At 36.9% G+C, this 22,485-nt stretch overlaps 1 protein-coding gene across 1 annotated transcript; it reads left to right on the forward strand.

The window, feature by feature from the left end:
• Nucleotides 1–1,157: 1,157 nt before the first annotated feature.
• On the forward strand, nucleotides 1,158–21,945 carry LOC104164840 (ryanodine receptor 2-like; the record flags this gene model as incomplete). The annotated part of the gene is made up of 8 exons (XM_009704293.1): nucleotides 1,158–1,276; nucleotides 1,667–1,800; nucleotides 7,780–8,021; nucleotides 10,871–11,063; nucleotides 12,552–12,768; nucleotides 14,014–14,118; nucleotides 18,244–18,347; nucleotides 21,862–21,945. Coding segments are annotated over 8 exons (1,198 nt in total), but the record flags the coding sequence as incomplete, so codon positions are not given.
• Nucleotides 21,946–22,485: the final 540 nt, after the last annotated feature.

The raw sequence follows: 22,485 nt of genomic DNA on the forward strand, positions 1-22,485 counted from the left end.
TCCGTTAGCTGACCCTAATCTTAACTGTAGTGGCTGATGATCTCTTCCTCCCTAGGATGAAAGAAAGACCAGAGTACTCTTACTGAGGCAGCGTTTTTGTCTGATGAATTTTTTTTCCCACACCAAAGAGCGTTCACAGTGCTACATTTTTCTTTTAATAAAAGAGAGCATGGCAAAGAGCAGAAGATTCGTGCTACGGATCTTGCTTTGCAAGGGTTAAGTTGAGTTTTTGGAGCCATGGCTTGAACACAGGGCTGAAGGCAGAATGATGAGAGATGTACAGCGCAAATCAGAATTGCGTATCTCTAGGTTTAAGACTGCTTCTCAGCTTTCCCTCAGTCCTCCGATTTTCCTCATTGTGGCACAACTATAGCAACTGCTAATGATGAACCAAATGTGTAATATTTCTCTTTGCCAAATGCGGAAGATCCCAGAGCAAGTGGTGACTTGATCCAGTACACATGGGAGCCTGTTTTACTGCCCCATTGCAGGGAATCATTTTAAGGCTAATGATTCTTGATGGCAATGACTGCTGCTTTATCGGATTTGGAATTGCATTTAATTGAGGGGCCGCTGGAGATTTAGTTGTTCTTACTTCCTCGCACATCCTATTTTCATGCTAGTTTCTATTTGTTTGCTCTTTTAAGAACATCACGGTGGCTCCCAGTGTAGCTGTTACATACACACAAAAAATTATACACAGTGGGCCAATAGACTGGGAATTTACCTCTGCTCGTTAATTCAAAGGTATAGGATTCCGTTAGTCGCTCATATGGTTTCTAAGGGAAGAAACAGAAACCTGTAAATACGGAGAGCATATTTTATGTATATGGTATGTATGTAGTGTGAAGTCTTCACCTCTTCACTGGAAACCACTATTTTACCCAGTTTGTTTGAATTTGTGAGTGTTGATCATTATATATTTATTGTTAAAATTTCAACTTAATTTACAGGTTTTTTTCTGTCCTTTCTGATTTTTACTACATTCACTTATTTTGGGAAGTCTGGAAGTACATCAATCCTGTTCTGGTTTTGCTCATCATATACAATGATTTTTGAAACTATTCCATGTTGCTGAGCAATATGTTAGGAAGTATTATGTGCAATTATGATTTATATGCACTTTGAAGAAATAATTTTTCTTTTTTTTTCCCCAGGAATTCTAGAGGTTTTACACTGTGTGTTGGTGGAAAGTCCAGAAGCTCTAAACATTATTAAGGAAGGACATATTAAATCAATCATCTGTCTTTTGGACAAACATGGAAGAAACCACAAGGTAGGCAAAGAAGAGACAAGCATATTTAGGTGAATGTTTGTGAACAAAGCAAGCACGTTTTCCTGTGTAGAAGTTAGATTTCAAATGCTTTAATAGTGTATTCATAATTAGGAATGAAACTTTTCCTAAAAGCCATAGGAGCAGTTTGAACGTTGTTATCTTTCTGATGAGAACACTAATATACATTAATTCTCAAGGGAAGCAGGAAGAATATATCTTAATATTATTAGGAGAATTTCAGAACTGTTGTAAAATAAAACTGTTATGTTGGATGAATTAAACATCCTTACATGTCTTCCAGTAACAAGGTATATAGCATTATATTTCCGGAAGTAACTCACAGTGATTATGAAAAAATATTGAAGATTAAAAGAATCTATTTTTTTTCAGGTTTTGGATGTTTTGTGTTCTCTCTGTGTTTGTCATGGAGTAGCTGTGCGGTCTAATCAACATCTAATCTGTGATAATCTCCTGCCAGGAAGAGATCTGCTCTTACAGACGCGCCTTGTCAACCATGTGAGCAGGTAAAAAGAAAAAGTCTGTATCTATGAACAAAACAGAATAAAACTTGTGGTTAAAAGAAATAGTCACTGCAGAAGACCTGTTTTACTTCCAAAACTTTTGTTAAGATATTTTATTCTTACTAGGATTTTAAATACTCTTTGCAATATTCATTAGAATCAAAACATGGGTCCGAGCGAGCTACCGCAAGCTAAAGCTGCTCCAAACTGTTCTAAGTCTGTGAAACTGTAGTCTCTTCTAAAGCTTCTTGTCTAGATCTAGCTGTGCTTTCAAAGTATTGTCAGCCAGTGTCCTCCGGTTGCCTTTATGTTTGTGAACTTGTGAGGATTTCCTAATCACCTCTGGTTAAAATCAATAACTTGGTGCTAAACGCCTTCACCAGTGCCTGGGATATTTAGGGAGTGCCCTCACCCCTCGTGCCACTGGCAGAGCTGTAGAAGCTACCTTCCAACAAACGTTAATAACAAGATGAAACTAGTAACATCTTAAGCTAGCAAAGTAATATTTGCAAAGTAAATGTTTATCCAGAGTTTGAATTTATGCTGAGCCAGAAGAATCTGGCTTTAAGTGAAGATTCATGGGATCTTCCTCTGTCTCAAACTTATGTCCATTTTAAAAAGTCTCAATCATTAAGTGCGAATTAAAGTTGAAACACAGAAATAGTACTTATAATTCAGAGTTCATAGGATTTATTAGACGCTGAAAAACATTAAAAAATCCACAACTGTATATTATAAGGAGGCCTTTTCAAGTCTAAAGGTGAAATGAACTTCACAATTGTATAGCTAATACATTCACTCATATTTTTCGTAACCACGTGTGACTTGACTTCCCCCAACACATCCAATAACACACCAACATATATAACACATGGAGAGATGGTGTAATGGGAATCATTTCAGGTCAACAATGAATTTGAACAACTGATAGGCTAAAATCACCAATGAAAACTTCTGTTAAAAATGCATGAGAAGAAATTTTAAATGTGTGGGTACTGATTGAGCTTCTGAGCTGACTTTGGGTCTTGTACAGGGAAGGTAGAGCTGTCTTCCCCAAATACGGCTGTAGACAAAGCAAATGTAGTTAGTGCATATTTTTACTCTTCATTAGAAAGTTGTGAATGAGAATATTTATATTCTTGCAGTTGTAAAGAAAAAAGATTGTTTTTTCAAAAGTCGGAAAGACCAATGAAACTTTGAAAACATTTAGTGATAGACTGAGACTTGCATACCTTACACCAAAAAGAATTGGCAAAGGAACTTTCTAAGATATTGCTGTTTAACATACTTTTCCAGGGGACTGGAAAATTCTATTCACAACCCTCTATTTAAAAAGAGTAAGTTGGACAACAATCAATTAGGTTGATTAAATTGTGGAGTCTGGACAAAGGCATAATAAAGCTGATACTGTGTTCAGGCAGAGAAGATTCAATTGGTGATCTTACCAATAACTTACAAATGATTTGACTTTTATGGAAGATAGCTTTTGTCAAACAGGTTTTGTTTATATTTTTAAGGAGATTGAAAGTTTGACTTGTGACCAAGTGAGGAGTATCTATACTCAAACTTCTGGCAAAAGACACCCCATATACTTCTAGAAGGAAAGTGTATTACTCTTATGTGATAAAACAAGTTATTTTATAAGCAATCAGATCAGTAAAGTCTACTTTTATGCTAACTTGTATTTAACAGCCCATATCAGCCCTTCTTCCTCCCCCTGCATTCCCTACACCAGAAGGCAAACTGTGCGCTGCAGCAGGCTTAGAGCTACATTTTTGTTGATTAGGCAGCTTGTATGTAGAAAGAAAATAATTATAGAAGTTATAACCCAGTCCCAGTGGAGGGGTGTGAAAACTGGATGCATCCAGCCTAGAAGTCTAAAAGATTTTTTACAATATGGGTAACCAACCATTGAGGAAATATACTTAGCATTGATTTTGGATACTTCTGTACTCTGTGGATTTACCTCGAGATTGGATGGCTTGCTTAGTATAAAGCTGACCCCGTAATGATTATCTGGAGACAGATTTTTTGGGATGAGACTCTAGATTTGGTATTATACCCAAAATCAGATTAGAAAAGCATGGGTTTCTTTTTTTAACCTCATGACCTTTAGACATATGACTCTACATGTTACTATTTAAGTAGATATTGAATAAGCACAGTAGTAGTTTTGCCATTCAAGTGTGCTTGTGAAGTACTTTAAAGTAATCAGCAATAGGAACATCAAATTGATATTAAGGATTGGTACAGCCGCTGCAAATTACTGAGTCACACAAGATTTGGAATAAGGAAGTAGGAGGTACAAGAGAAGTTTGAAATATTCTGACACTTTACTTTTGTATCTTTGTAAATGTTATTCCCTTGAGTGGACAGAATGCAGTTTGCTATGTAAAATTAAACCTGCAGTGTGTATGTGCTACATTTCTATTGGTAACTGGTGAATAGCTGTCAGTTTTGTTTGTGGGATTTATATTAACATAAAATATTATTATTATTGATATCTGAATGAGGATACTGTTTCAGTTACTGAAAGAAACACTTTTTAAATTTAACTGTATAGAGCATTTTTCACCAGAATTAATAAATAAACAAATAAATAAATATACTGCCTTCTGGAAGCTAAAGTCCGAGATGTTGCCAAGGGGGTGCCCCAACTTGTTAAGAGCACAGACTACTATCCATCGCTACTCTTTCACGTGGGCATGAATGACACTGCAGGCCGGAACCTGGGCAGAATCAAGGAAGACTACAAAACCCTGGGAGTGCAAGCGAAAAGTATTGGTGCCCAAGTTATCTTTACTTCCATTTTACTAGTTAGAGGAAATGGTGCAGACAGAAATAGGTATATAATGCACATCAACTTCTGGCTTCATGGCTGGTGCCATCATGAGGGTTTTGGCTTTTATGACAGCTGGACATTCTTCATGACTATAGCCTGTTAGGGAGGGATGGGATCTGATGGCCTGTTAGGAAGGGATGAAATCCAACTGTGGAGAAGAGGCAAGGGAATCTTTGGCAACGGGCCAGCCAATTTGGCGAGACCGACTTTAAACTGAAGGACTCAGAGTGTGCGGTCCAAAGTGGCAACACTTATGCTGTTGCATCCAACAGGGGGATAAGCCAGGTCAACGAGAGCAGCAACAAATGTTCCTTAGCTACCTCCCAAGATGAGAACCAGAGGACCAGCCACCTCAAGGGTACATATACTAATGCACACAGTCCGAGGAACAGACAGGAGGAACTGGAGCTCCATGCCCAGTCAGAAAGTTATGATATCATAGGAATAACTGAAACATGGTGGGACAACCCTCATTACTGGAGGATCGCAATGGATGGCTATAGGCTGTTTCGTGAAGACAAGCAGGGAAGAGGAGGAGGAGAAGTCGCGCTTTATGTTAAGGAGAACCTTGAATGTATAGAAGAATGCAATTGTGGAAGCCGTATCAAACGCCTCTAACTCAAGATCAGAGAGGTTGTCTCCAAGAGGGATCTTACAGTAGGCATTTACTACTGACCTTCAAACCAAGACAATAAGGCCAAAGAAGCAATATTTGGGTCACTTAAGCAAGCTTTGGGCCAACAGAACCTGGTTCTTACGGGTGACTTCAACTACCCAGATATTTGTTGGAAGAACAGTACAGCAGCTCACATGTCATACATCAAGTTCCTGGAATGCATAGAGGACTGTTTCCTCATACAAATGTTAGATGTGCCAACTAGGAATGAGGCACTGCTGGACTTGCTACTCGCAAACCAAGAAAACGGGCTTTGTAATATCTCGGTTAGTGACAGCCTTGGCTGCAGTGATCACAGTACTGTGGAGTCCGGGATCCTGCTGAGTGTGCTTAAGGTTAGTACTAAGACAAAGATTTTAGATTTTTAGAAGAGCAGCTCAGTTGGGAGGGATTCCCTGGGAAGCTTCCATGGAGGGTAAAGGAGCTAGTGAGTGCTGGGAGTTTTTCAAGAATGTTCTCCTGGAATCACAAAACCAGTTCATCCTCTTTAAAGGTAAGAGAAGTAGGAAGTAGCCCCTTGGCTTAACTGCGAGCCTCTGAGTCTGCACAGAACCAAAAGAGAGGCGTACCAGAGGTGGAAAAGCAGATGAATACCCATTGAGAACTACAAGGGTGTGCAGAGATGCAGTTACAAAAGCAAAAGCTCAGCTTGAATTGAAATTAGCCAGAGATATCAAGAACTACAAGAAAGCGTTCTTCAGATACGTAAACAACAAGCAGAAACAGAAGGAAAATATTGTCCCGCTGTTCAACAGGAGAGGTGAATTAGTCACCAACACCGAAAAGGCAGAGATTCTCAACATTTTCTTTCCCTGTGTCTTTACCAGCACAGTTGGGCCCCATGCCTCAGGAACAAAAATCCAGATTGATGCAAACACAGACAAACCGTTAGTGAAGGAAGAGTTGGAATGTAAACTATTATAGGAGCTTCACCCCTACAAATCGATGGGCCCTGACATTATCCACCTGAGGGTGTTAGAAGAGCTGGCTGATGTCATTGTGAGACCACTCTCCATAATCTTTGAGAAGTTGTGGAGATCAAGGGGTGTCCCAGAAGATTGGAAGAAGGCTTATGTCACCCCCATCTACAAGAAGGGCTTGAAGGAGGATCCTGGAAATTATAGGCCCATCAGTCTGACTTCAGTCCCTGGGAAAGTTATGGAATAAATCCTCCTGGGGGCTATCACAAGTCAAATGAAACATGGGCTTGGGAAAAGTCAGCATGGATTCACCAAGGGCAAGTGGTGCCTGACAAACCTGATCACCTTCTGCAACAAAGTCACCTGCTCAGTTGATGTGTGGTGAGCGGTGGACACGGGGAACTGGCTGAGGGGCCACACCCAAGGGGGTGGTGGTCAACAGCTCCTTATCAAACTGGTAACCTGTCACAAGTGGAGCCCCCCAGGGATGAATACTGGGCCCAACGCTGTTTAATATCCGCATAAGTGATCTGGGTGATGGGATCAAGTGTACCCTGATGAAGTTTGCTGATGTTACCAAACTGAGTGGGGAAGTGGATGCTCTGGATGGGAGAACCACCCTGCAGAAAGACCTGGATAGGCTGGAAGAGTGGGCTAACAAGAACCTTATGAAGTTCAACAAGGCCAAGTGTGAGGTCTTGCACCAGGGAAGACATAATCCAGGAGCGCAGCACAGGTTAGGATCTCCCCAACTGGGGAACAGCTCTGTGGAAAGGGACCTGGGGGTCCTGGTGGACAACAAGGCCAATATGAGTGAACAGTGAGCTGCTGTGGCAAAGAAAGGCAACAGGGTGCTGGGTTGCATCAGCAAGGGCATCACCACCAGAGAGAAATAACTCATTATCCCACTCTACTCAGTGCTTGTCAGGCCACCTCTGGAATACTGTGTTCAGTTTTGTTCCTCGCTGTACAAAAGAGTTGTGGGCAGGTCCAGAGTAGTGCTACAAAGATGATCAGAGGACTAGGATGCCTGCCATGTGAAGAAAGGCAGAGAGAACTGGGTTTGTTCAGCCTTGAGAAAAGATGGCTTAGGGGAGACCTTATCATCATGTTCCAGTATTTCAAGGGTCACTACAAAGAAGATGAAGAGTCCCTTTTTACAAGGAATCGCAGGGTACAAGTTACTGCTGGGGAGATTCCAATTGAACACAAGAGGAAAATTTTTCACGATGAGAACAATCAACCTTTGGAATAATCTCCCCAGGGAAGTGGTGGGTTCCCCAACACTGGGCACTTTGAAGATTCAGCTGGACAGGGTACTGGGCCATCTTGTCTAGACCGTGCTTTTGCCAGGAAAGGTTGGGTCAGATGTTCCTTGAGGTCCCTTCCAATCTGGTATTCTATGATTCTAAAAAATAAAATTACTTCTATTGTTTTAATGCCACAAAGCAAGCATGAAATTTGAGTTTAATGAGAAGTTTGCAGTAATTCGTCATGTTCGTAAGATAAGTGTTTAATAACCACTTTTATTCTTTCTGTTTAAGCATGCGACCCAACATCTTCTTGGGGATTAGTGAAGGCTCTGCCCAATACAGAAAATGGTACTATGAACTTATGGTGGACCATCTTGAGCCTTTTGTGACCGCAGAATCAACTCATCTACGAGTGGGCTGGGCTTCAACAGAGGGCTACTCACCCTATCCAGGGGGAGGAGCAGAATGGGGAGGAAATGGTGTTGGTGATGACTTGTATTCCTATGGCTTCGATGGTCTGCATCTGTGGTCAGGTACTCTCCTGGTTTTTTGTGTTTTGGTTTGGTTTTTTGTTTGTTTGTTTTTCCTTTTAAATACTAGAACATTGTTTGCAGTTCCAGTGAATTTGTTTTCAACTGCAGCAAAGTGAATCAGATGTTTCAGTTGACACCAAGAATATACAGAAACAGTACTCTATGTCAGAATGTGGTTTAAGTTGACATTGCATATTGAAAAAATTGTTTTATACAACATAATGCAGATAGACTAATAATTTATATTTCAGCCTGGGAATAATTATTTTTTTTTTCATAATAACGCTAAAGATTTAATTTAAAACTTGAAAAGTGCAAAAATTGAAGTCTGACAAATGGTTGTCTGGATTTGTAATTCCTGTGTGATAGTGTAAGAACAGCCTGAGAGATGTAATTCACAGGACTCTCTTTTAAAAAAAATGTTTTTAATATGGATCTTTAGTTTAGAAGTTTAGAAATACTTTACAGATGAAGAAGATTTTAAGTATGCTTTTGTCATACATTTTAAAACCAGATATTTTTCTGTAGTGATGTTTTATTTACGTACATTAAGACTGACTGTTTATTTCAGGACTTGCAGAATCATAATCCTAGCTTGCATATGGTGTGTTTGGTCAGTTGTTCATCTTTAAAATGTTATTGGCCCAGCTTGGATCTATTCGTTAATAGTAATTTCTGTGTGCAAATTCTAGTATTAAAGGAAGCTGAACTGTATTTGTAAAGTATTTGTATTTACTGTTGATTTTGCAAATATTTTATTCTCTCTTCAAGCTGGGTTATCTCAGCAAAATCAGAATAATAAGAAAGCAAGCTTGTTCTCTTTCTCTTAATCTTTTTAATATAATTCAACTTTCATGAAAAGATTGCCAGGTATCATTTAGAATGCGTAGTTCTACACTTGGACAGTCCTAAAGTTCTTGAAAAAAGTTTCTACTGTGGTTTCACGTTGTTGAGTAAAAATTTTTTCCTTTAATTTTGAGAAATTATTGGGCAGCCTTGAACTGTAGAACTTGGTTAGGCTCATTGGATTGGCAATTCTTGCACTGTGAAGATACGAGCAAATTTTCTAAAGCTCCTTAGCAGACAAGACAGACATTGTAGTGAGTCAGCTGTATGTATCATTCAAGGTCTTTGGAGTTTTGAGGCCTTGTGGCTTGGTAATTTGAAAAGAATAGTGGTTTACATTTCCAAAGAATTTTCCAATCAAAATAGCTATGGATTGTATTATTAAGTAGTAACGCATTGACTGGAGTGGCATCTTAGGAAAGTAGCTGCCACTTTGCCTCTCATGTATAGTGAAAATTACTTTGGAACAATGATGCATAGTTAATGGTGCCATTAAAGCTGAGTCATAACTGAGTTTATCAGACAAAGTATTATTACTGAAATAACTTTTGTAGTTAGGGTCCCTTTTAAGGAAGAAACAAAAGATTACTGAAAATCAAAATTATTCTTCTACCCACCAGAAACTTTTTAATCAGAAATGTCACAAAAGAATAAATGAACAGTTGTTTGTGGTTCTCAAGTCAATAATCCAGTCCAGTCGAAAAAGTTAGACCACCTTTGTATATGCAGCTTGTGTGCATTAATCTCTGTTGTGATGTGTCTGGTTGAGTTGAAAAGATTTCTGCCTTTATTGACATTCTCGTGTAACACATACCTCTCAAACTTGGAAGGATTTTAAGTAGTTCAGTGTTGAAAGTTGTGGCCTGCCTTTTTCTTCCACAATACCAGGCTGCATCTTGGTAAATCTGTGCAATGGCATTTTAAAAATAATCTGAGCATGAAGCATTTACTGCATTAATGAATAGCAACAATAATTTCTACCCCTGAGTTTCTGTTCTGGACCAAACCTTTTATTATTATAGATTTCTCAATTTGTGAGGGGCCCTTTGGATTGCTCCATGTCATTCCCCTGTCTTTGCTCGTGGAACTGACTATTCTTACAGCAACTGAGCTAAGGACATCCTGTCTTGAAAGGAAAAAAAATTTCTTTATTTTTGCTACTGTTAAAAACATATGCTGTCTTCATCTTCTTGGAAATATCGTACTTTTAGTTAAGTCCTTCATGTTTACCAAAGTTGGACAGCATAGTTAAAAAGTTAGTGCTCTGTTCTTAATATGCATTATGATTTATCTCTTGCAGACATTGCATATGTTATTTTTGGAAAACTTGTCTAGAGATATTTTCATACAACTTTCATGCTTTTCCATAAATTTTCTGTTCTAGATGGCAGTAAATTTCAGAAACAGTCATTTTCTATTTCTGTATTCTATAGGTTGTTTCTCTTTTCTCTTGGGAAGCAGGTGTGCTTGTGTAAATATAATTTGATGTAAGAGAGAAAGGTCCTTTAGAATTCATACAAAACTTACTAAAGAAAAATACATATATTACTGAATATGTATGCCTCAAATTTGCTAGTGTCTTTGTATATGCTAGAAAAATGCTGGTTTGTGGTTTGATTATGAAACTGCATATACTAGGTTTCATATTCGATACTAATCATTGTTTTTCAATTTGCACTTCTACTACTGTGAGGAATAAAATTTAGGTTTCTTGGTTTTGACTGTTTATATGGGTATCGGTGATTATTTTCACTTACACTAAATGTAGTTTAAGTGTATTATTTACGATTAGAATACCTCTGTAGATACGATTGTATGCTTCTGTTCAGTATATTGCAAGCTTAAAATAATCAGGTCTTGAATGTTATAGGTTAGATACTTGTGTATTAATGTGTATTAATTTGTGCTCTGTTGCTATGCTTTCTTTCTCTTTTTTCAGGCTGCTGTGAAAACCTGTACAGTTTTCAGAAGTTTTGCTAAATGTGTCTCCTTTACTTCCATAGGTTGTGTAGCACGAACGGTAAATTCTCCCAACCAACATCTGTTAAGAACTGACGATGTTATTAGCTGCTGTTTGGACCTGAGTGCCCCCAGCATCTCTTTCCGGATAAATGGTCAGCCAGTTCAAGGGATGTTTGAGAATTTCAACATAGATGGCCTCTTCTTCCCAGTTGTCAGCTTCTCTGCAGGAATAAAGTTAGCATCCCATGTAGTTTTGTTTGTTTTTTCTTTTTTTTCCCTCAGTTTGTTGTGTGTTTTGTGTTTTTTTTCTGTATATGTGAATATGCTGAATATTTCCGCGGCTGTCTTTGCTCTCATTTCCCTTTCTGACATCTGCTTCTTTGGCACAGTTCCAGTTCTTGGATAGCAAGAGCTACGAAGGAGTCCTGAGGAGATAGTGCATCTGTTGTTTTTCAGCACACCAGTGTATTCAGGTGGTTTGCAGATAGACCTTAGAAACAGCTTCTTTATAATTTCTTAGCTGACACACTGCTACACATTCACTCCAGGACAGCATTTTGCCTACATAGGAAGAAAAACATCAGCCTTTGATATTAAAAATATATTTGCCCTAAGTCACTTGTTATGAGGTAGTGTCTATTACTTGAAGGTGCATTATCTGCACTTACCTTAAGAAATGGTGGTGGTACACTTTCTTTTCAGCAGGATGAGTTCATATGAATTCAGTCAGTCTGTATTCTGGTTGCTGTACTGGTTTTCTATAAAATTTCAAGTCACACTTGAGGTGCCAGACTTCTGCTTCCATGTATTGAACAGTTTGAGACTATAATATTAAAAAAGATTGTGTGATGTTACTACGAGGGGACCAACTTTAGCAGGGCTGGCAACGGTAAAGGCTGAAAGCTGATTTCTGTTGGAGGCAGAGCAATGCTATAAGATACTCAGTAAATAGAAAAGAGACAAAATGATTCTGTTGTAAGGCTAGTTTTTTGGGTGTTTTTTGATTCTTTCTGAATGGCAATGTTCTGCGAAGATTTTTTTCAGTGTTATGTCATTGCTACTTCATGATCACCTCATTCATTGAATTTTTCAGTAACAAAAACCCATGACAAGTTCACCAGTTTATAATGAATGAAAGAATGCTTTCCCCTAGGTTTCTACTAACATGACAAGTATAAGTTTTAGGGAAGAAAATATACTTTTTGTATTGTGTCCTAAGGATTTATTGTTCTGTGAGAGAGAAGAAAGAACCGTTTTCCATGGAGTTTTCAGACTCATTCCTCAAATGAGAGAGAATGGAGAACTCCTCAATGACGAGAGTTCAGAGGTGGTTGATTGATTACTGTGGGTTATAATCTCTGCCTTCTGCAACTCAAAAGCTTGCTGGTTACTTCATAGGTGTGCTAAGTAAACTGATTATTCTGTCTGTCTCTCTGTGTCTTCTCCTTTTGTCTCATGATTTACAATACTTTTATGGAAGTGGAAATTAACTGAAAGAAAGAATTGTTTACTTTTCCCCATGTTTTTTGCACCTCTTACTTCATAAACTCCAGCACTAGTTAGAGAAAGTTAAACCGTAAACAATTCAAAGAAGCTGCAACATTGAAATTAGTTTTTTTTCCTTTTTTTAAAAATAGAGTTCAATAGTTGTGAGGCTTACAAACTGATCACGTTTGACACCAGAGGTGTCTCAGTTATCTAAAGTAACTCTGATGTTTACAGGGTACGTTTCTTGCTTGGAGGTCGCCACGGAGAATTCAAGTTCCTTCCTCCACCTGGGTATGCCCCGTGCTTTGAAGCTGTCCTGCCAAAAGAGAAGCTGAAAGTGGAGCACAGCCGAGAGTACAAGCAGGATCGTAGCTATACAAGAGACCTGCTGGGTCCCACCATCTCTCTGTCACAAGCAGCTTTCACTCCAGTTCCTGTAGATACTAGCCAGGTATGGAAATGGAAAGACTGCATTTTTGTTTTAAAACACACATGTTATAGGCCTATGTTATTTCACATTTGATTGAATTTGCAGCTTGTCTCAAACTTATTTTTTCTTGGGATTTGGTTGGTAGGTTCCATTACGAGAAGCTGATAAATGGTGCGTAAAGTCCTTATAGTGCTCACTAGAAATTGCGTATATTTCAGTTCAAAAACACTGTAATAAAGAATGTTCTACTCTATTAGAGTAGGCAAAAAAGAATATTGGAACTTCTTATTCTGTTACTAGACATTTTTATTACTGTTTAATTACAATTAGTGAAGACTTTGCGTTATGGTAAGACTTTTAGCCCAGCTTCAGTTCTAATTGTTTACTGGACTTGCAGGTTACTGACAGTGGCATTTGATTCACTGTGGGCAGTAAGTGGCATGCATTGAAGTTATAGTTTCTTCTTTTTTTTTTGTGTTGTGGGTTGTTTTTTGTTTGTTTGTTTGGGTTTTTTTTTGTTTTTGTTTTTTTTAATATAGTTGCAAAGAGCAGTAGTTCTTTGTTACCAAATTGCTCAATCTCTGATCACAGATAACAAGAGTTCATTTTACACTTGACCAGAGTTTGGGATGATACAAATTTTTGTACACTATGTGCTCAGATTTTACGGTATTTAGGAGCTCATTCCTGAAAAAAACACATTAAAAAGAACAAACCTGCTAGTTTGCTGCTATTATGCACTAAATACAGTATTCTACATGTGTCATGTAATTATTGTTCTGTACCACCAACAATTAGGATAACATTATCATGATTCACAGCACTGTATATTTGAGGTCTCTGGTTTTTGAGGTAAAGCAGACTTGATTTCAAATTTTGGAGGCAGAGTGACATGCTGAACTGATTTCACTTGACACCTGTCATCATCATCTAACTTTTTTTTTTAATGGGGTTCAGTTCTCAAATGCTTATATTTGTCTGAAGTGTTTTTCACAACGTTACCTTGGTTGTTGAGATTTTTAGCATTTTTTAAGCAGTTGGATTTAAAACTGTTTTCCCTTGTTGCACAAACTCTGGAACTTGTAAGTGCATAGGTTAAAGAATTTCTGTTGATGTAAGAATTCTCGCTGGCTTTAGTCATTAAGAACTGAATGACAATTTAGGTTTAGTTGAGAGATCTGGTTTGTACAAAGTTTGTTATGAAAGTTTGGGTGGCACTGTCAAGCAACTTGTTTGTAATAGCTTCTTTCTCTCTTCTCTCTTTAGATTGTTTTGCCTCCCCACTTGGAAAGGATTCGAGAAAAATTAGCAGAGAACATCCATGAACTTTGGGTTATGAATAAGATTGAACTTGGCTGGCAGTACGGACCAGTATGTACTTTCCAACTTAATTTTCTGTTAATTATGTAGTATTATTCAGCAGAGTGGTTTCAGTGTGCTAATGGGATTGCATTTTTTCCATCCTTCCAGAATTAGTAAGGTTTTAGACCCTTTCTACCAGAAGCAGGTGGAAACCAACAGTGTTTGTGTATTTCTGAACCAAAATTCTGGTATTAAAGCTGTTTGGTGCCGAAATTCTCAGGCAGTCTAACTGCCAGCACAGAAAACACATAGTGGGTTTTTCACCTTCTGTTTGTTCTTGGGGCAAGAAGTTTAGTTACGTGGTGGACTAAGCCAGTGAAAGCAGTTATTCTTGATTCTCATCACACATACTGACTGATATAACTCTTTCTGAAGTCCCAAACTTATTTTTCATGAAAAAGAAGTATTGCTTATAGGAAATTCCATTAAATCTGCTTTTCTCCTTCCTTCTCTCCACTTCAGGTTCAGGTCTGTATTAGGTGCTCCGCATAGCTATTTTCTTACCTCTTTCCTACTTTTCATGGAGTATGATGGAAAAAAAATACGTGGCTTCTGGCTTTGATGCACCATGCAGTCTATTTTGTTGATTAATTTGGGTTTTTTTAAATGAATCATTAAAAATGTATATAAACTATTTATTTGGATCCCAAATGGTGGTGTTTATGAACAACTACTGCTGTGAAGAGTATATAGAAACATAGATACTAGATGTAAACGTAAAAACATGTATGCACGTATAGAAACATATATGTATTGTATTTTTGTTACTAAAAAGATTTTGGTTTTCTGAAGAGTTCAGATTACAGATTTTATGTAACTGGGCATAGGTGTTATATTTGGTATAGTATATGGCAGTACTTAAAAATATTTGATTAAGAGAGAAGATCTCTAGATTTTTTTTGTTGTCGTTGCTTTCCCCACCAAATCAAACACAAAACCCCAGTTAAATTATTGTGTCAAAACATTTTAATTGTGGTATAATCATACCAGCTGTAAAGCAATCTGCAGGAACTTTTAGTGTACCATCAAGAATCTAACTGTACAGTTGAACACTGTTTTAATTTAAACAATATATAGTATCAAGTTAAGCAGCAATAAATGTTGTAGTTGTATTCAGAATGAAACCAGGTGCTAAATCTTTTAAATTGTTCAGCTTTCTCTCTCTAGCTTTAGTGTTCTATGGTTGGATGTGCTCACTTTGGGAATGTAGCAATGTATATGCTGATCATCTTCTGGAGACTGACTCCTTTATCAGATGATTTCATCAGTTTAAGCCGCTGTTGCCAATTCTAGTTGTCTGAATTGATGCACTGCAGTTACTGAGTACTGAGGGAAGGCATGAAACAGAAATTAGCTGGTTTAGATGCACAGGTATAAATCCTCTAATCTTAGTTAGATTTGGTCTTTTTAATTCAGAGCAAGATGCATTATATGTAGTAGCTAGTGGTGTTTTTTCACCAAGTCAAAAAAAGTTTAAAGGCTGAATTACAGAGAATCTGTAAATTTAAATGTCTCTCCAGATTATTAAAAAAATCTGCTGTGGATTGCATTTTATGTTCCCTCCTACATACCTGTTTCACCAGGTCTGTGCGTAGTATCACCAAGGTGATACCCACTATTGCATGCGGTATTACTACTGCATTTTATACATGTAGCAAAGTAAAATAACAAGTTAATGTAGCAAAACTAAGTACTTTTGTTAAATGGCTTTGTTGTAAGTCTCAATATGAGTGGTATTTAGGTGTCCAACTTGAAATCATCAGATGCACCTGCTTATCTTCATTTCTAGTAAACCTCACTGTACATTTAAAACTAGCTGCAAAAACTAAGAATTGATAGGTGTCAGGAGTTCTACCACTTATATAACGTATTTGCAAGGCATTAGATTTTTATATTGTGCTCAGAAAAAAAAAAGGGGGGGGACAGGAAGGAAGCCTATGAAATATGTTGAATAGAGAACAGAAGTATTATACATTGTAGCTGTAGAGTGAAAAGAGTGTCACTAGGGGAAATTCAATTAACATTGGAATTCTGAGGAAAACACCTGATGTCCATGATTTGAATTAGCTATACACAGATCTAAAGTAGTCCTTATTGGAGACTACACTGAATCTTTATTAATGCAGATTACCATAGGTCTTAGAAAGAAATCTGCAAATAAACATTTTCAGTGTCTGCTAAAAGATGTTTCTTATTTTAGCTGCTAATGATTTTGATCAAGTAGCTTGCCAGTTGAATTCCATGTATTGCCTGTCCAAAGAACATTAATCCCATCAAATGAAGATAAATATCCCCTGGAGATGGTAAATATTTTTCAATCCAAAACATAAACACATGACTGCTGTTTACTTTGATAATTATTATGTGCTTAGATCAAAATGCAGAAATATGCCACTCAGAAATGTTATAGAGAAATGTGAGATTTTTTTCATGAGTTTAAATAAACTCAATTGAGTAGTAGTGTACAGTTTAGTTATTGTTATAGAAAAACACTGAACTGGCAAAACCAGAAGATGATAAATAAAAAATAAATTTCAACTATCAGTGATCCATGTTCATATTCACTCTGTGAGTACTCATGTATAATTAATACTCAGAACTTGAAATTAGAGAAACTTTATAAAAAGATTATGGTTTGCAGAGGACTGTTTTTCCTTCCCCTGCTCTAACACACAATGTTTATGTCCCAATATTATGGTTTTATTTAAGTGTAATCTTTGATACTGTATATGGATTTATTGCCGTGATGCTAGACCTTTTAATTTTAAGACATTTGCATTAAAATATCCAAAGAAAAGGTCTTTTATTTGATGCAATATGCAAGGCAAGCAATCAATTTAAATACGATGGATTATTTTTCTGAAAGTCAGAAATTTCCTGCCAGTTTATATGCTACTGACTTTCTCATCCTTTTTAAACATCAAATCTGAATCTGTATATGAACAACAGATCAAGCTGTTGAGAACAGATTATATCCAGTTCAATGGTATCATTTCACTGAGAATTCCTGCCTTGGTCACATATTCGCCAAATGAGTAAAGATCAATTTGGAAAAAGTATAACAGTTAGGCCTCTTAACTTCAACTGTTAACATTCCATTTTCCAGCAGAATTATCTGATTGATCAAAAGTTGCCAATAATACTATTTTTCAATAACTTTCACCTTGCAGCTTTAAAGGTTAATGTAAATGATGAGCTAATGGCCCACAAAAGATGGACACAAAAGTGTTTTAATATATGGATAAAAACGTAGGCTCAACTAAGCAAATGTTAACACTTCCTTTGGGATCTTTTAGCTAATTTTGCAAACTAATGTTTTTTATCATGCCCTCTAGCAAGACATAATCTTTGTAGATTTTGTTGACTGAGCTCTCACACGTTAAAGATGCAAAGGTGAGAGCAGCAGAATGCTCAGTTATCCCAGCCTCTCAGGTTGCCCTTCCTAGTTACAGCCAGTATTAGTCTAAAACTGTATAGAAGTTGTGTAGGGTAAAAATGGTTTTGATGAAATTTTGAAGTTTATAAAAGGTAGGATTTTGTAAGTTATAGTCTTCATGACTCTACTGTCACTACAGTAAAAAAAGTAAATTAATGTTCCAGTCCTTTATGACTGCCAAACAGTTGCATTCTGCTTGTATACTACTGGGCGTAACTAAGAAACAAACGCTTGCTGAATTAAGAGATAGAGTAGGTTTATCCTTTATATTGTTACTTTTGTCAGGTAAGGACTTCAGTATTATTCATTTCAACATATTTATACAAACTGGATGTATAATTTTTCAAACATGCTGCTGAAGCTGAGTTATTTTCTGGCTGTATTTCAAGACATAATATAGATTGCAATATTCTTGAACTTTGCATATTTGTTGTGAACATCTCTATAATGAAATGTACAAATTAGCATTTATTCCACTTGAGATCTGCAAATCTGAAGTTTATTTGCAAATGCAGATTCCGCCTTACTTGAACAGAATGATCCTGCTCTGAGAATACAGAATACTTTCTGTTTTGAAGTGTTGTTCAGTTTGAGTAATTCTGCCAGGATCAGCCTTAACTACTTTGTGTTTTGGACTGTTTTTAGATTTCTTCTATATTTTAAGACATATTAAACATACATCTTTACTTTCTTTTCAGGTTAGAGATGACAACAAAAGACAACACCCATGCTTAGTGGAGTTCTCAAAATTGCCGGAACAGGAAAGAAATTATAACTTGCAGATGTCACTTGAAACACTGAAGTAAGTTGCTAGCACTTTTGAAGCTTATAGTGAGAGTTTCCTTAGGAGCTGCAGTTCCCAGAATTATATTTTGACCTTTTTTTTTTTTCTTGTTAAAATATAGTTGCTTTGTCCTGTTCAGAGCATTAACAAAGGATGACTATCTGCAGCTGAATTACTTTTCTGGGAATATTTGTACTATATTATTTTAAAAATTGCCATGTAAACTGATAGTGCACTAGAGTGTTTACACTCATAATATAAGGACTTTATGTCCTCATAGTAGAAAGCTAGGTAGAACACTCCTAGAATTTCTCATCCTGTCCTTCTCTGGTCAGCTTCTCTGTGCTATTTACTGATCCACCCTTCCCACACTAACTAAATTATTTGACAAAAAACATATTTATGACCCTAAGTGTGAAACAGGTTCTGGAGGGATATTTTGACATTAGTTAGAGATAAAGCATTCAGAGATAAATGGATCTCCATTGGAGGCAAGAAAACAAGTTCATAGTTGTCTTCAGCTAGTTATTAGAATTTCAAGGAAGGCTTTTGAGACCCCTGTCAACACAGCAGTGTGCTAAGAATCTAGAATAGCTTCTTCTGTTCCGTTTTATGAAACTACAAAAGATGATGTCATTAACTTTCCTTACAGTTGGATCTATTGCTAGAATAATCTATTTAATAGGACTCAGGCATCATAAAAATCATGCTTTTAGAAGTAAATGCATACTCCTAATGTTTCACTGAATATTAAACAAATTGTAGTAGTCCTTACATGATTACTGGTTCAGGACCCAATGCTTTTCTAATCTAACTCTGACAAAACAAAAAATAATTTGGTTTTATAAACATATAAATTATGAATTACTTTTATTTTACTAATTTTATTACTTACTCTGGAGAGAGCCTTTTCGTTAAATGGATAGTATCCAAAAAATAAAGCATTCAGCCTTTCTATGGATTTCAAAATTTGTATGCTTACTGAGCTCAGTCTTCATTGCGCTCTTGTATTAGACCTTGTTTTCTGAATTATACAATTCTAATTTTGCAACATCATGTTGTATTTATCACATAGACGTCTATTGTTCAGGGACTAGAATATGAGTGTCTCTCACAGTTCATTTCTGCAAGCTTGCAAAGGTGGAAAAATTAGCGCAGTAATGTATTCTAGATGATCCATACTGTGGTGACTTCAGTTGTAATCTCCTTTGACTATTTCATTACCAGATGTTTCTAGTCTACTAGCAGTCAACTTCAGTGGGAGAGAATGAGGAAGAGCGAAAGAAAATGTTCTTTTAAAACTGCATCTAGTCAGCCACATGCTATATTCTTTACAATTTACATCGAATTGCGTACTGCATACTTGAACTAGTTGCAAGACATCAAGAATAACTCTTACTGTAATTGGTTTTTTTTGTTGGTTTGTTGCCAGTTTTGCTGCCAGCTCTACATGAGAGAGGGAGAAAACAAGGAAGTTCTGAGTCATATTATCTGATACAGCATTTCTTTTCAATATATTGGGATCTCTGTATCTTTTTCAGTCTGATTGAATACTGTTATGAACTATAAAAATGATATACTATATGAAATGTCAAGATTCAGGAATGAGTTACCTTGGAAAATGTCATGGGATTAAAATACGCTTGCTCATACTGTTTCTGGACATTCTTATATATATTTTGTAGTTTGACCTTGTATTTTTTTATGCTTACTGTTTTGTGACTGACTTTCCCATTTACGTCCTATTTACTCAGTTGTGTGTGATAATTACGTGTATCAATATTATGCTGAGGGCTGCATTCAGCCACTTCTAGTTTTCTTGGTTAGCTTTGCAGTCCTTTAGGGGTCTTTCAGGTTCTACCACTATGGTATGCCTTTTTATCTTCCTGTGGCTCTCTGATTTGAATTTGCTGTGTCTGTGTGGAGATAATGTAGCGTTCAAATTGCTGTCTTGTATTACAAGAAAATTGGAGTTACCAGGGGTTAGCTCCTCTGTACTGCTTTCCACTGTTAGATATGTTCTCTTCCTTAAGCTGGTGATAGCTGCATAGGAATCGTGTACAATTTATGCCAATTGAAATTTAGCTGCATGGAGTATTCTTAGCAGATAGTGTGTTTTGCAGGAGGTGGCCACTGCATTTTGATTTCCTCATATCTTATTTTACCATCTAATTTTAAATCGGGGTTCACAGACCGTAACAGTAGGATTTACTTCATGTAGGTAGCACTAAAAATATGCTGTTAGAATCTCCTTGAAACATAGGATTCATCTGCCAGGAGAAATACTGCTAGAGCAATATTTATGCTCTTTTTTCCCCCAGTCAGTTAAAGAGCAGTAAATATAGTCAAAACAAGACTAGAAAGTATTGTTTTAGCTAGTGACAAGAACAAATACAAACCTTGTTTTTCAACTTTCTTCCACGTTGGGAAAACCAGGAATGGAGTCCAAGGTTTTACACTTGTGATTTCTTCTGCGTAATCAATTTCAATCAAAGATGTGGGTGTCACCCTCAGATTTTGAGAAACTTCTAATCTGACTCCAAAGTGCTCTCTGACTTTTGTCCAGGATTTCTTTTCATTTCAATGTCAATATTTTGGTTATGCACATAGGCTAAAGAAACTAAGACTTGATAACCCAGCATTGAATGTAAATGCAGGAACAAATACTTGATGAGTTACAGATCAAATCCTGGAGACAAATGAGACTTAAGATTTATCGTGTGACTGTAAGGAAAGGAAGAGGTCTAAAGTAATCAGAAACGTGATTAATAATGTTAACCCTGTTGTAAGGTTACGTGGAGAGTGTTTGTTTTCTGAAATGAGCTGCACCTTGCAGAGTCAGGCTTGAATGGTCTGCCTGGGTCAGTGGCTCTGTGGTAGAAGCCTTGCGGTACACGAAACACCGTCTCTAGCTTGAATCCTCTTCTCTGAAGCGGATTAACATGGACATCCATACCAAGCATTAAGATGGCAGTTTTGGCCTAATGCTTATCATGCATTCTGCTGTCAGTCCTCTCTTCAGTAGCACATCTGAACAAAATCCAGATCCAATTAAACTCTCTGAAGAACAGCCTCTCTTTGTAAAGAAGGCACATTCTAAGGATAACAAGTGACATTTCCTGCCTTTTCTCCTTTCATCAGCTTTGAAGTAAATAACATAACATAAATGATTTTGATATAGAGCAGTATGAATGAGTATATAAGCAGTATGAATAAGTATATAAAGCAGAAAGATATACTTCAAGGGTAAGGAATCTTTCAGCTGATGCCTCATGTAGATGAAATAGACTGTATGATAGTTCTATTTTGAAGTAGTCCACCCATATTTTTCCTAAAATCTTTAGGAACATCTTGCAGCATTTTCTTAACACTATCAGAAAGCTTATTACATAGGCAAAAGGCAGGTGTTGATCTTTGCATATTATATTGTTGTTGTTCCCATAGGTCTCACTTGTTGTATAGTGCCATTTATAGACACAGCAGCAACAATAGAAATATTGGCAGTAATTTGTCTCTGATTTCTGTGTCCTAGAACCCTGCTGGCATTAGGCTGCCATGTTGGAATTGCTGATGAACATGCTGAAGAAAAAGTGAAAAAAATGAAACTTCCAAAGAAGTAAGTTGAAATTCAAATGCATCTTTTTGCTAGGCAGTGTGAGTTAAGCGAACTGTATTTTAAGAATTTGATACTTATATTGCTAGTATTATTGGTAATTGGGTATGCATGTATGCCTATAAATTTTCTGAAATCAATTTGATATTTATATTGCTAGTATTATTGGTAATTGGGAATGCATGTATGCCTATAAATTTTCTGAAATTTGCACACACCTTCATCCACACCTTTTCTTTTAGATGTTTACGATCTGATGTGTAGACAAAGTTTAGGTTTTTGGTGATTCATTTAAATGTCTGACGTTCATTGTTACGTAGTTCTTTTATCTATGGAGTGTACTAAAGAAACTTGATAAAGAATTTTCACAGCAAACTTGTCAATATATTTTGCTGTGCTGCAAATATTTAAAGGTAACCCTTTTGAAAGTCCTAGAAGGGCCATCTAGTGACTTGAAGTGGAGAGTTCTGGTATAGCTGCCCAACTTTTTTTCCCGAGTGATTGCTTGGCAACAGCATTGGTAGGACTGGGCTCAGGCTGGTG

This window comes from Cariama cristata, unplaced genomic scaffold (genome assembly GCF_000690535.1).
Source record: "Cariama cristata isolate BGI_N322 unplaced genomic scaffold, ASM69053v1 scaffold7817, whole genome shotgun sequence".
In the NCBI taxonomy this organism is placed as follows: domain Eukaryota; kingdom Metazoa; phylum Chordata; class Aves; order Cariamiformes; family Cariamidae; genus Cariama; species Cariama cristata.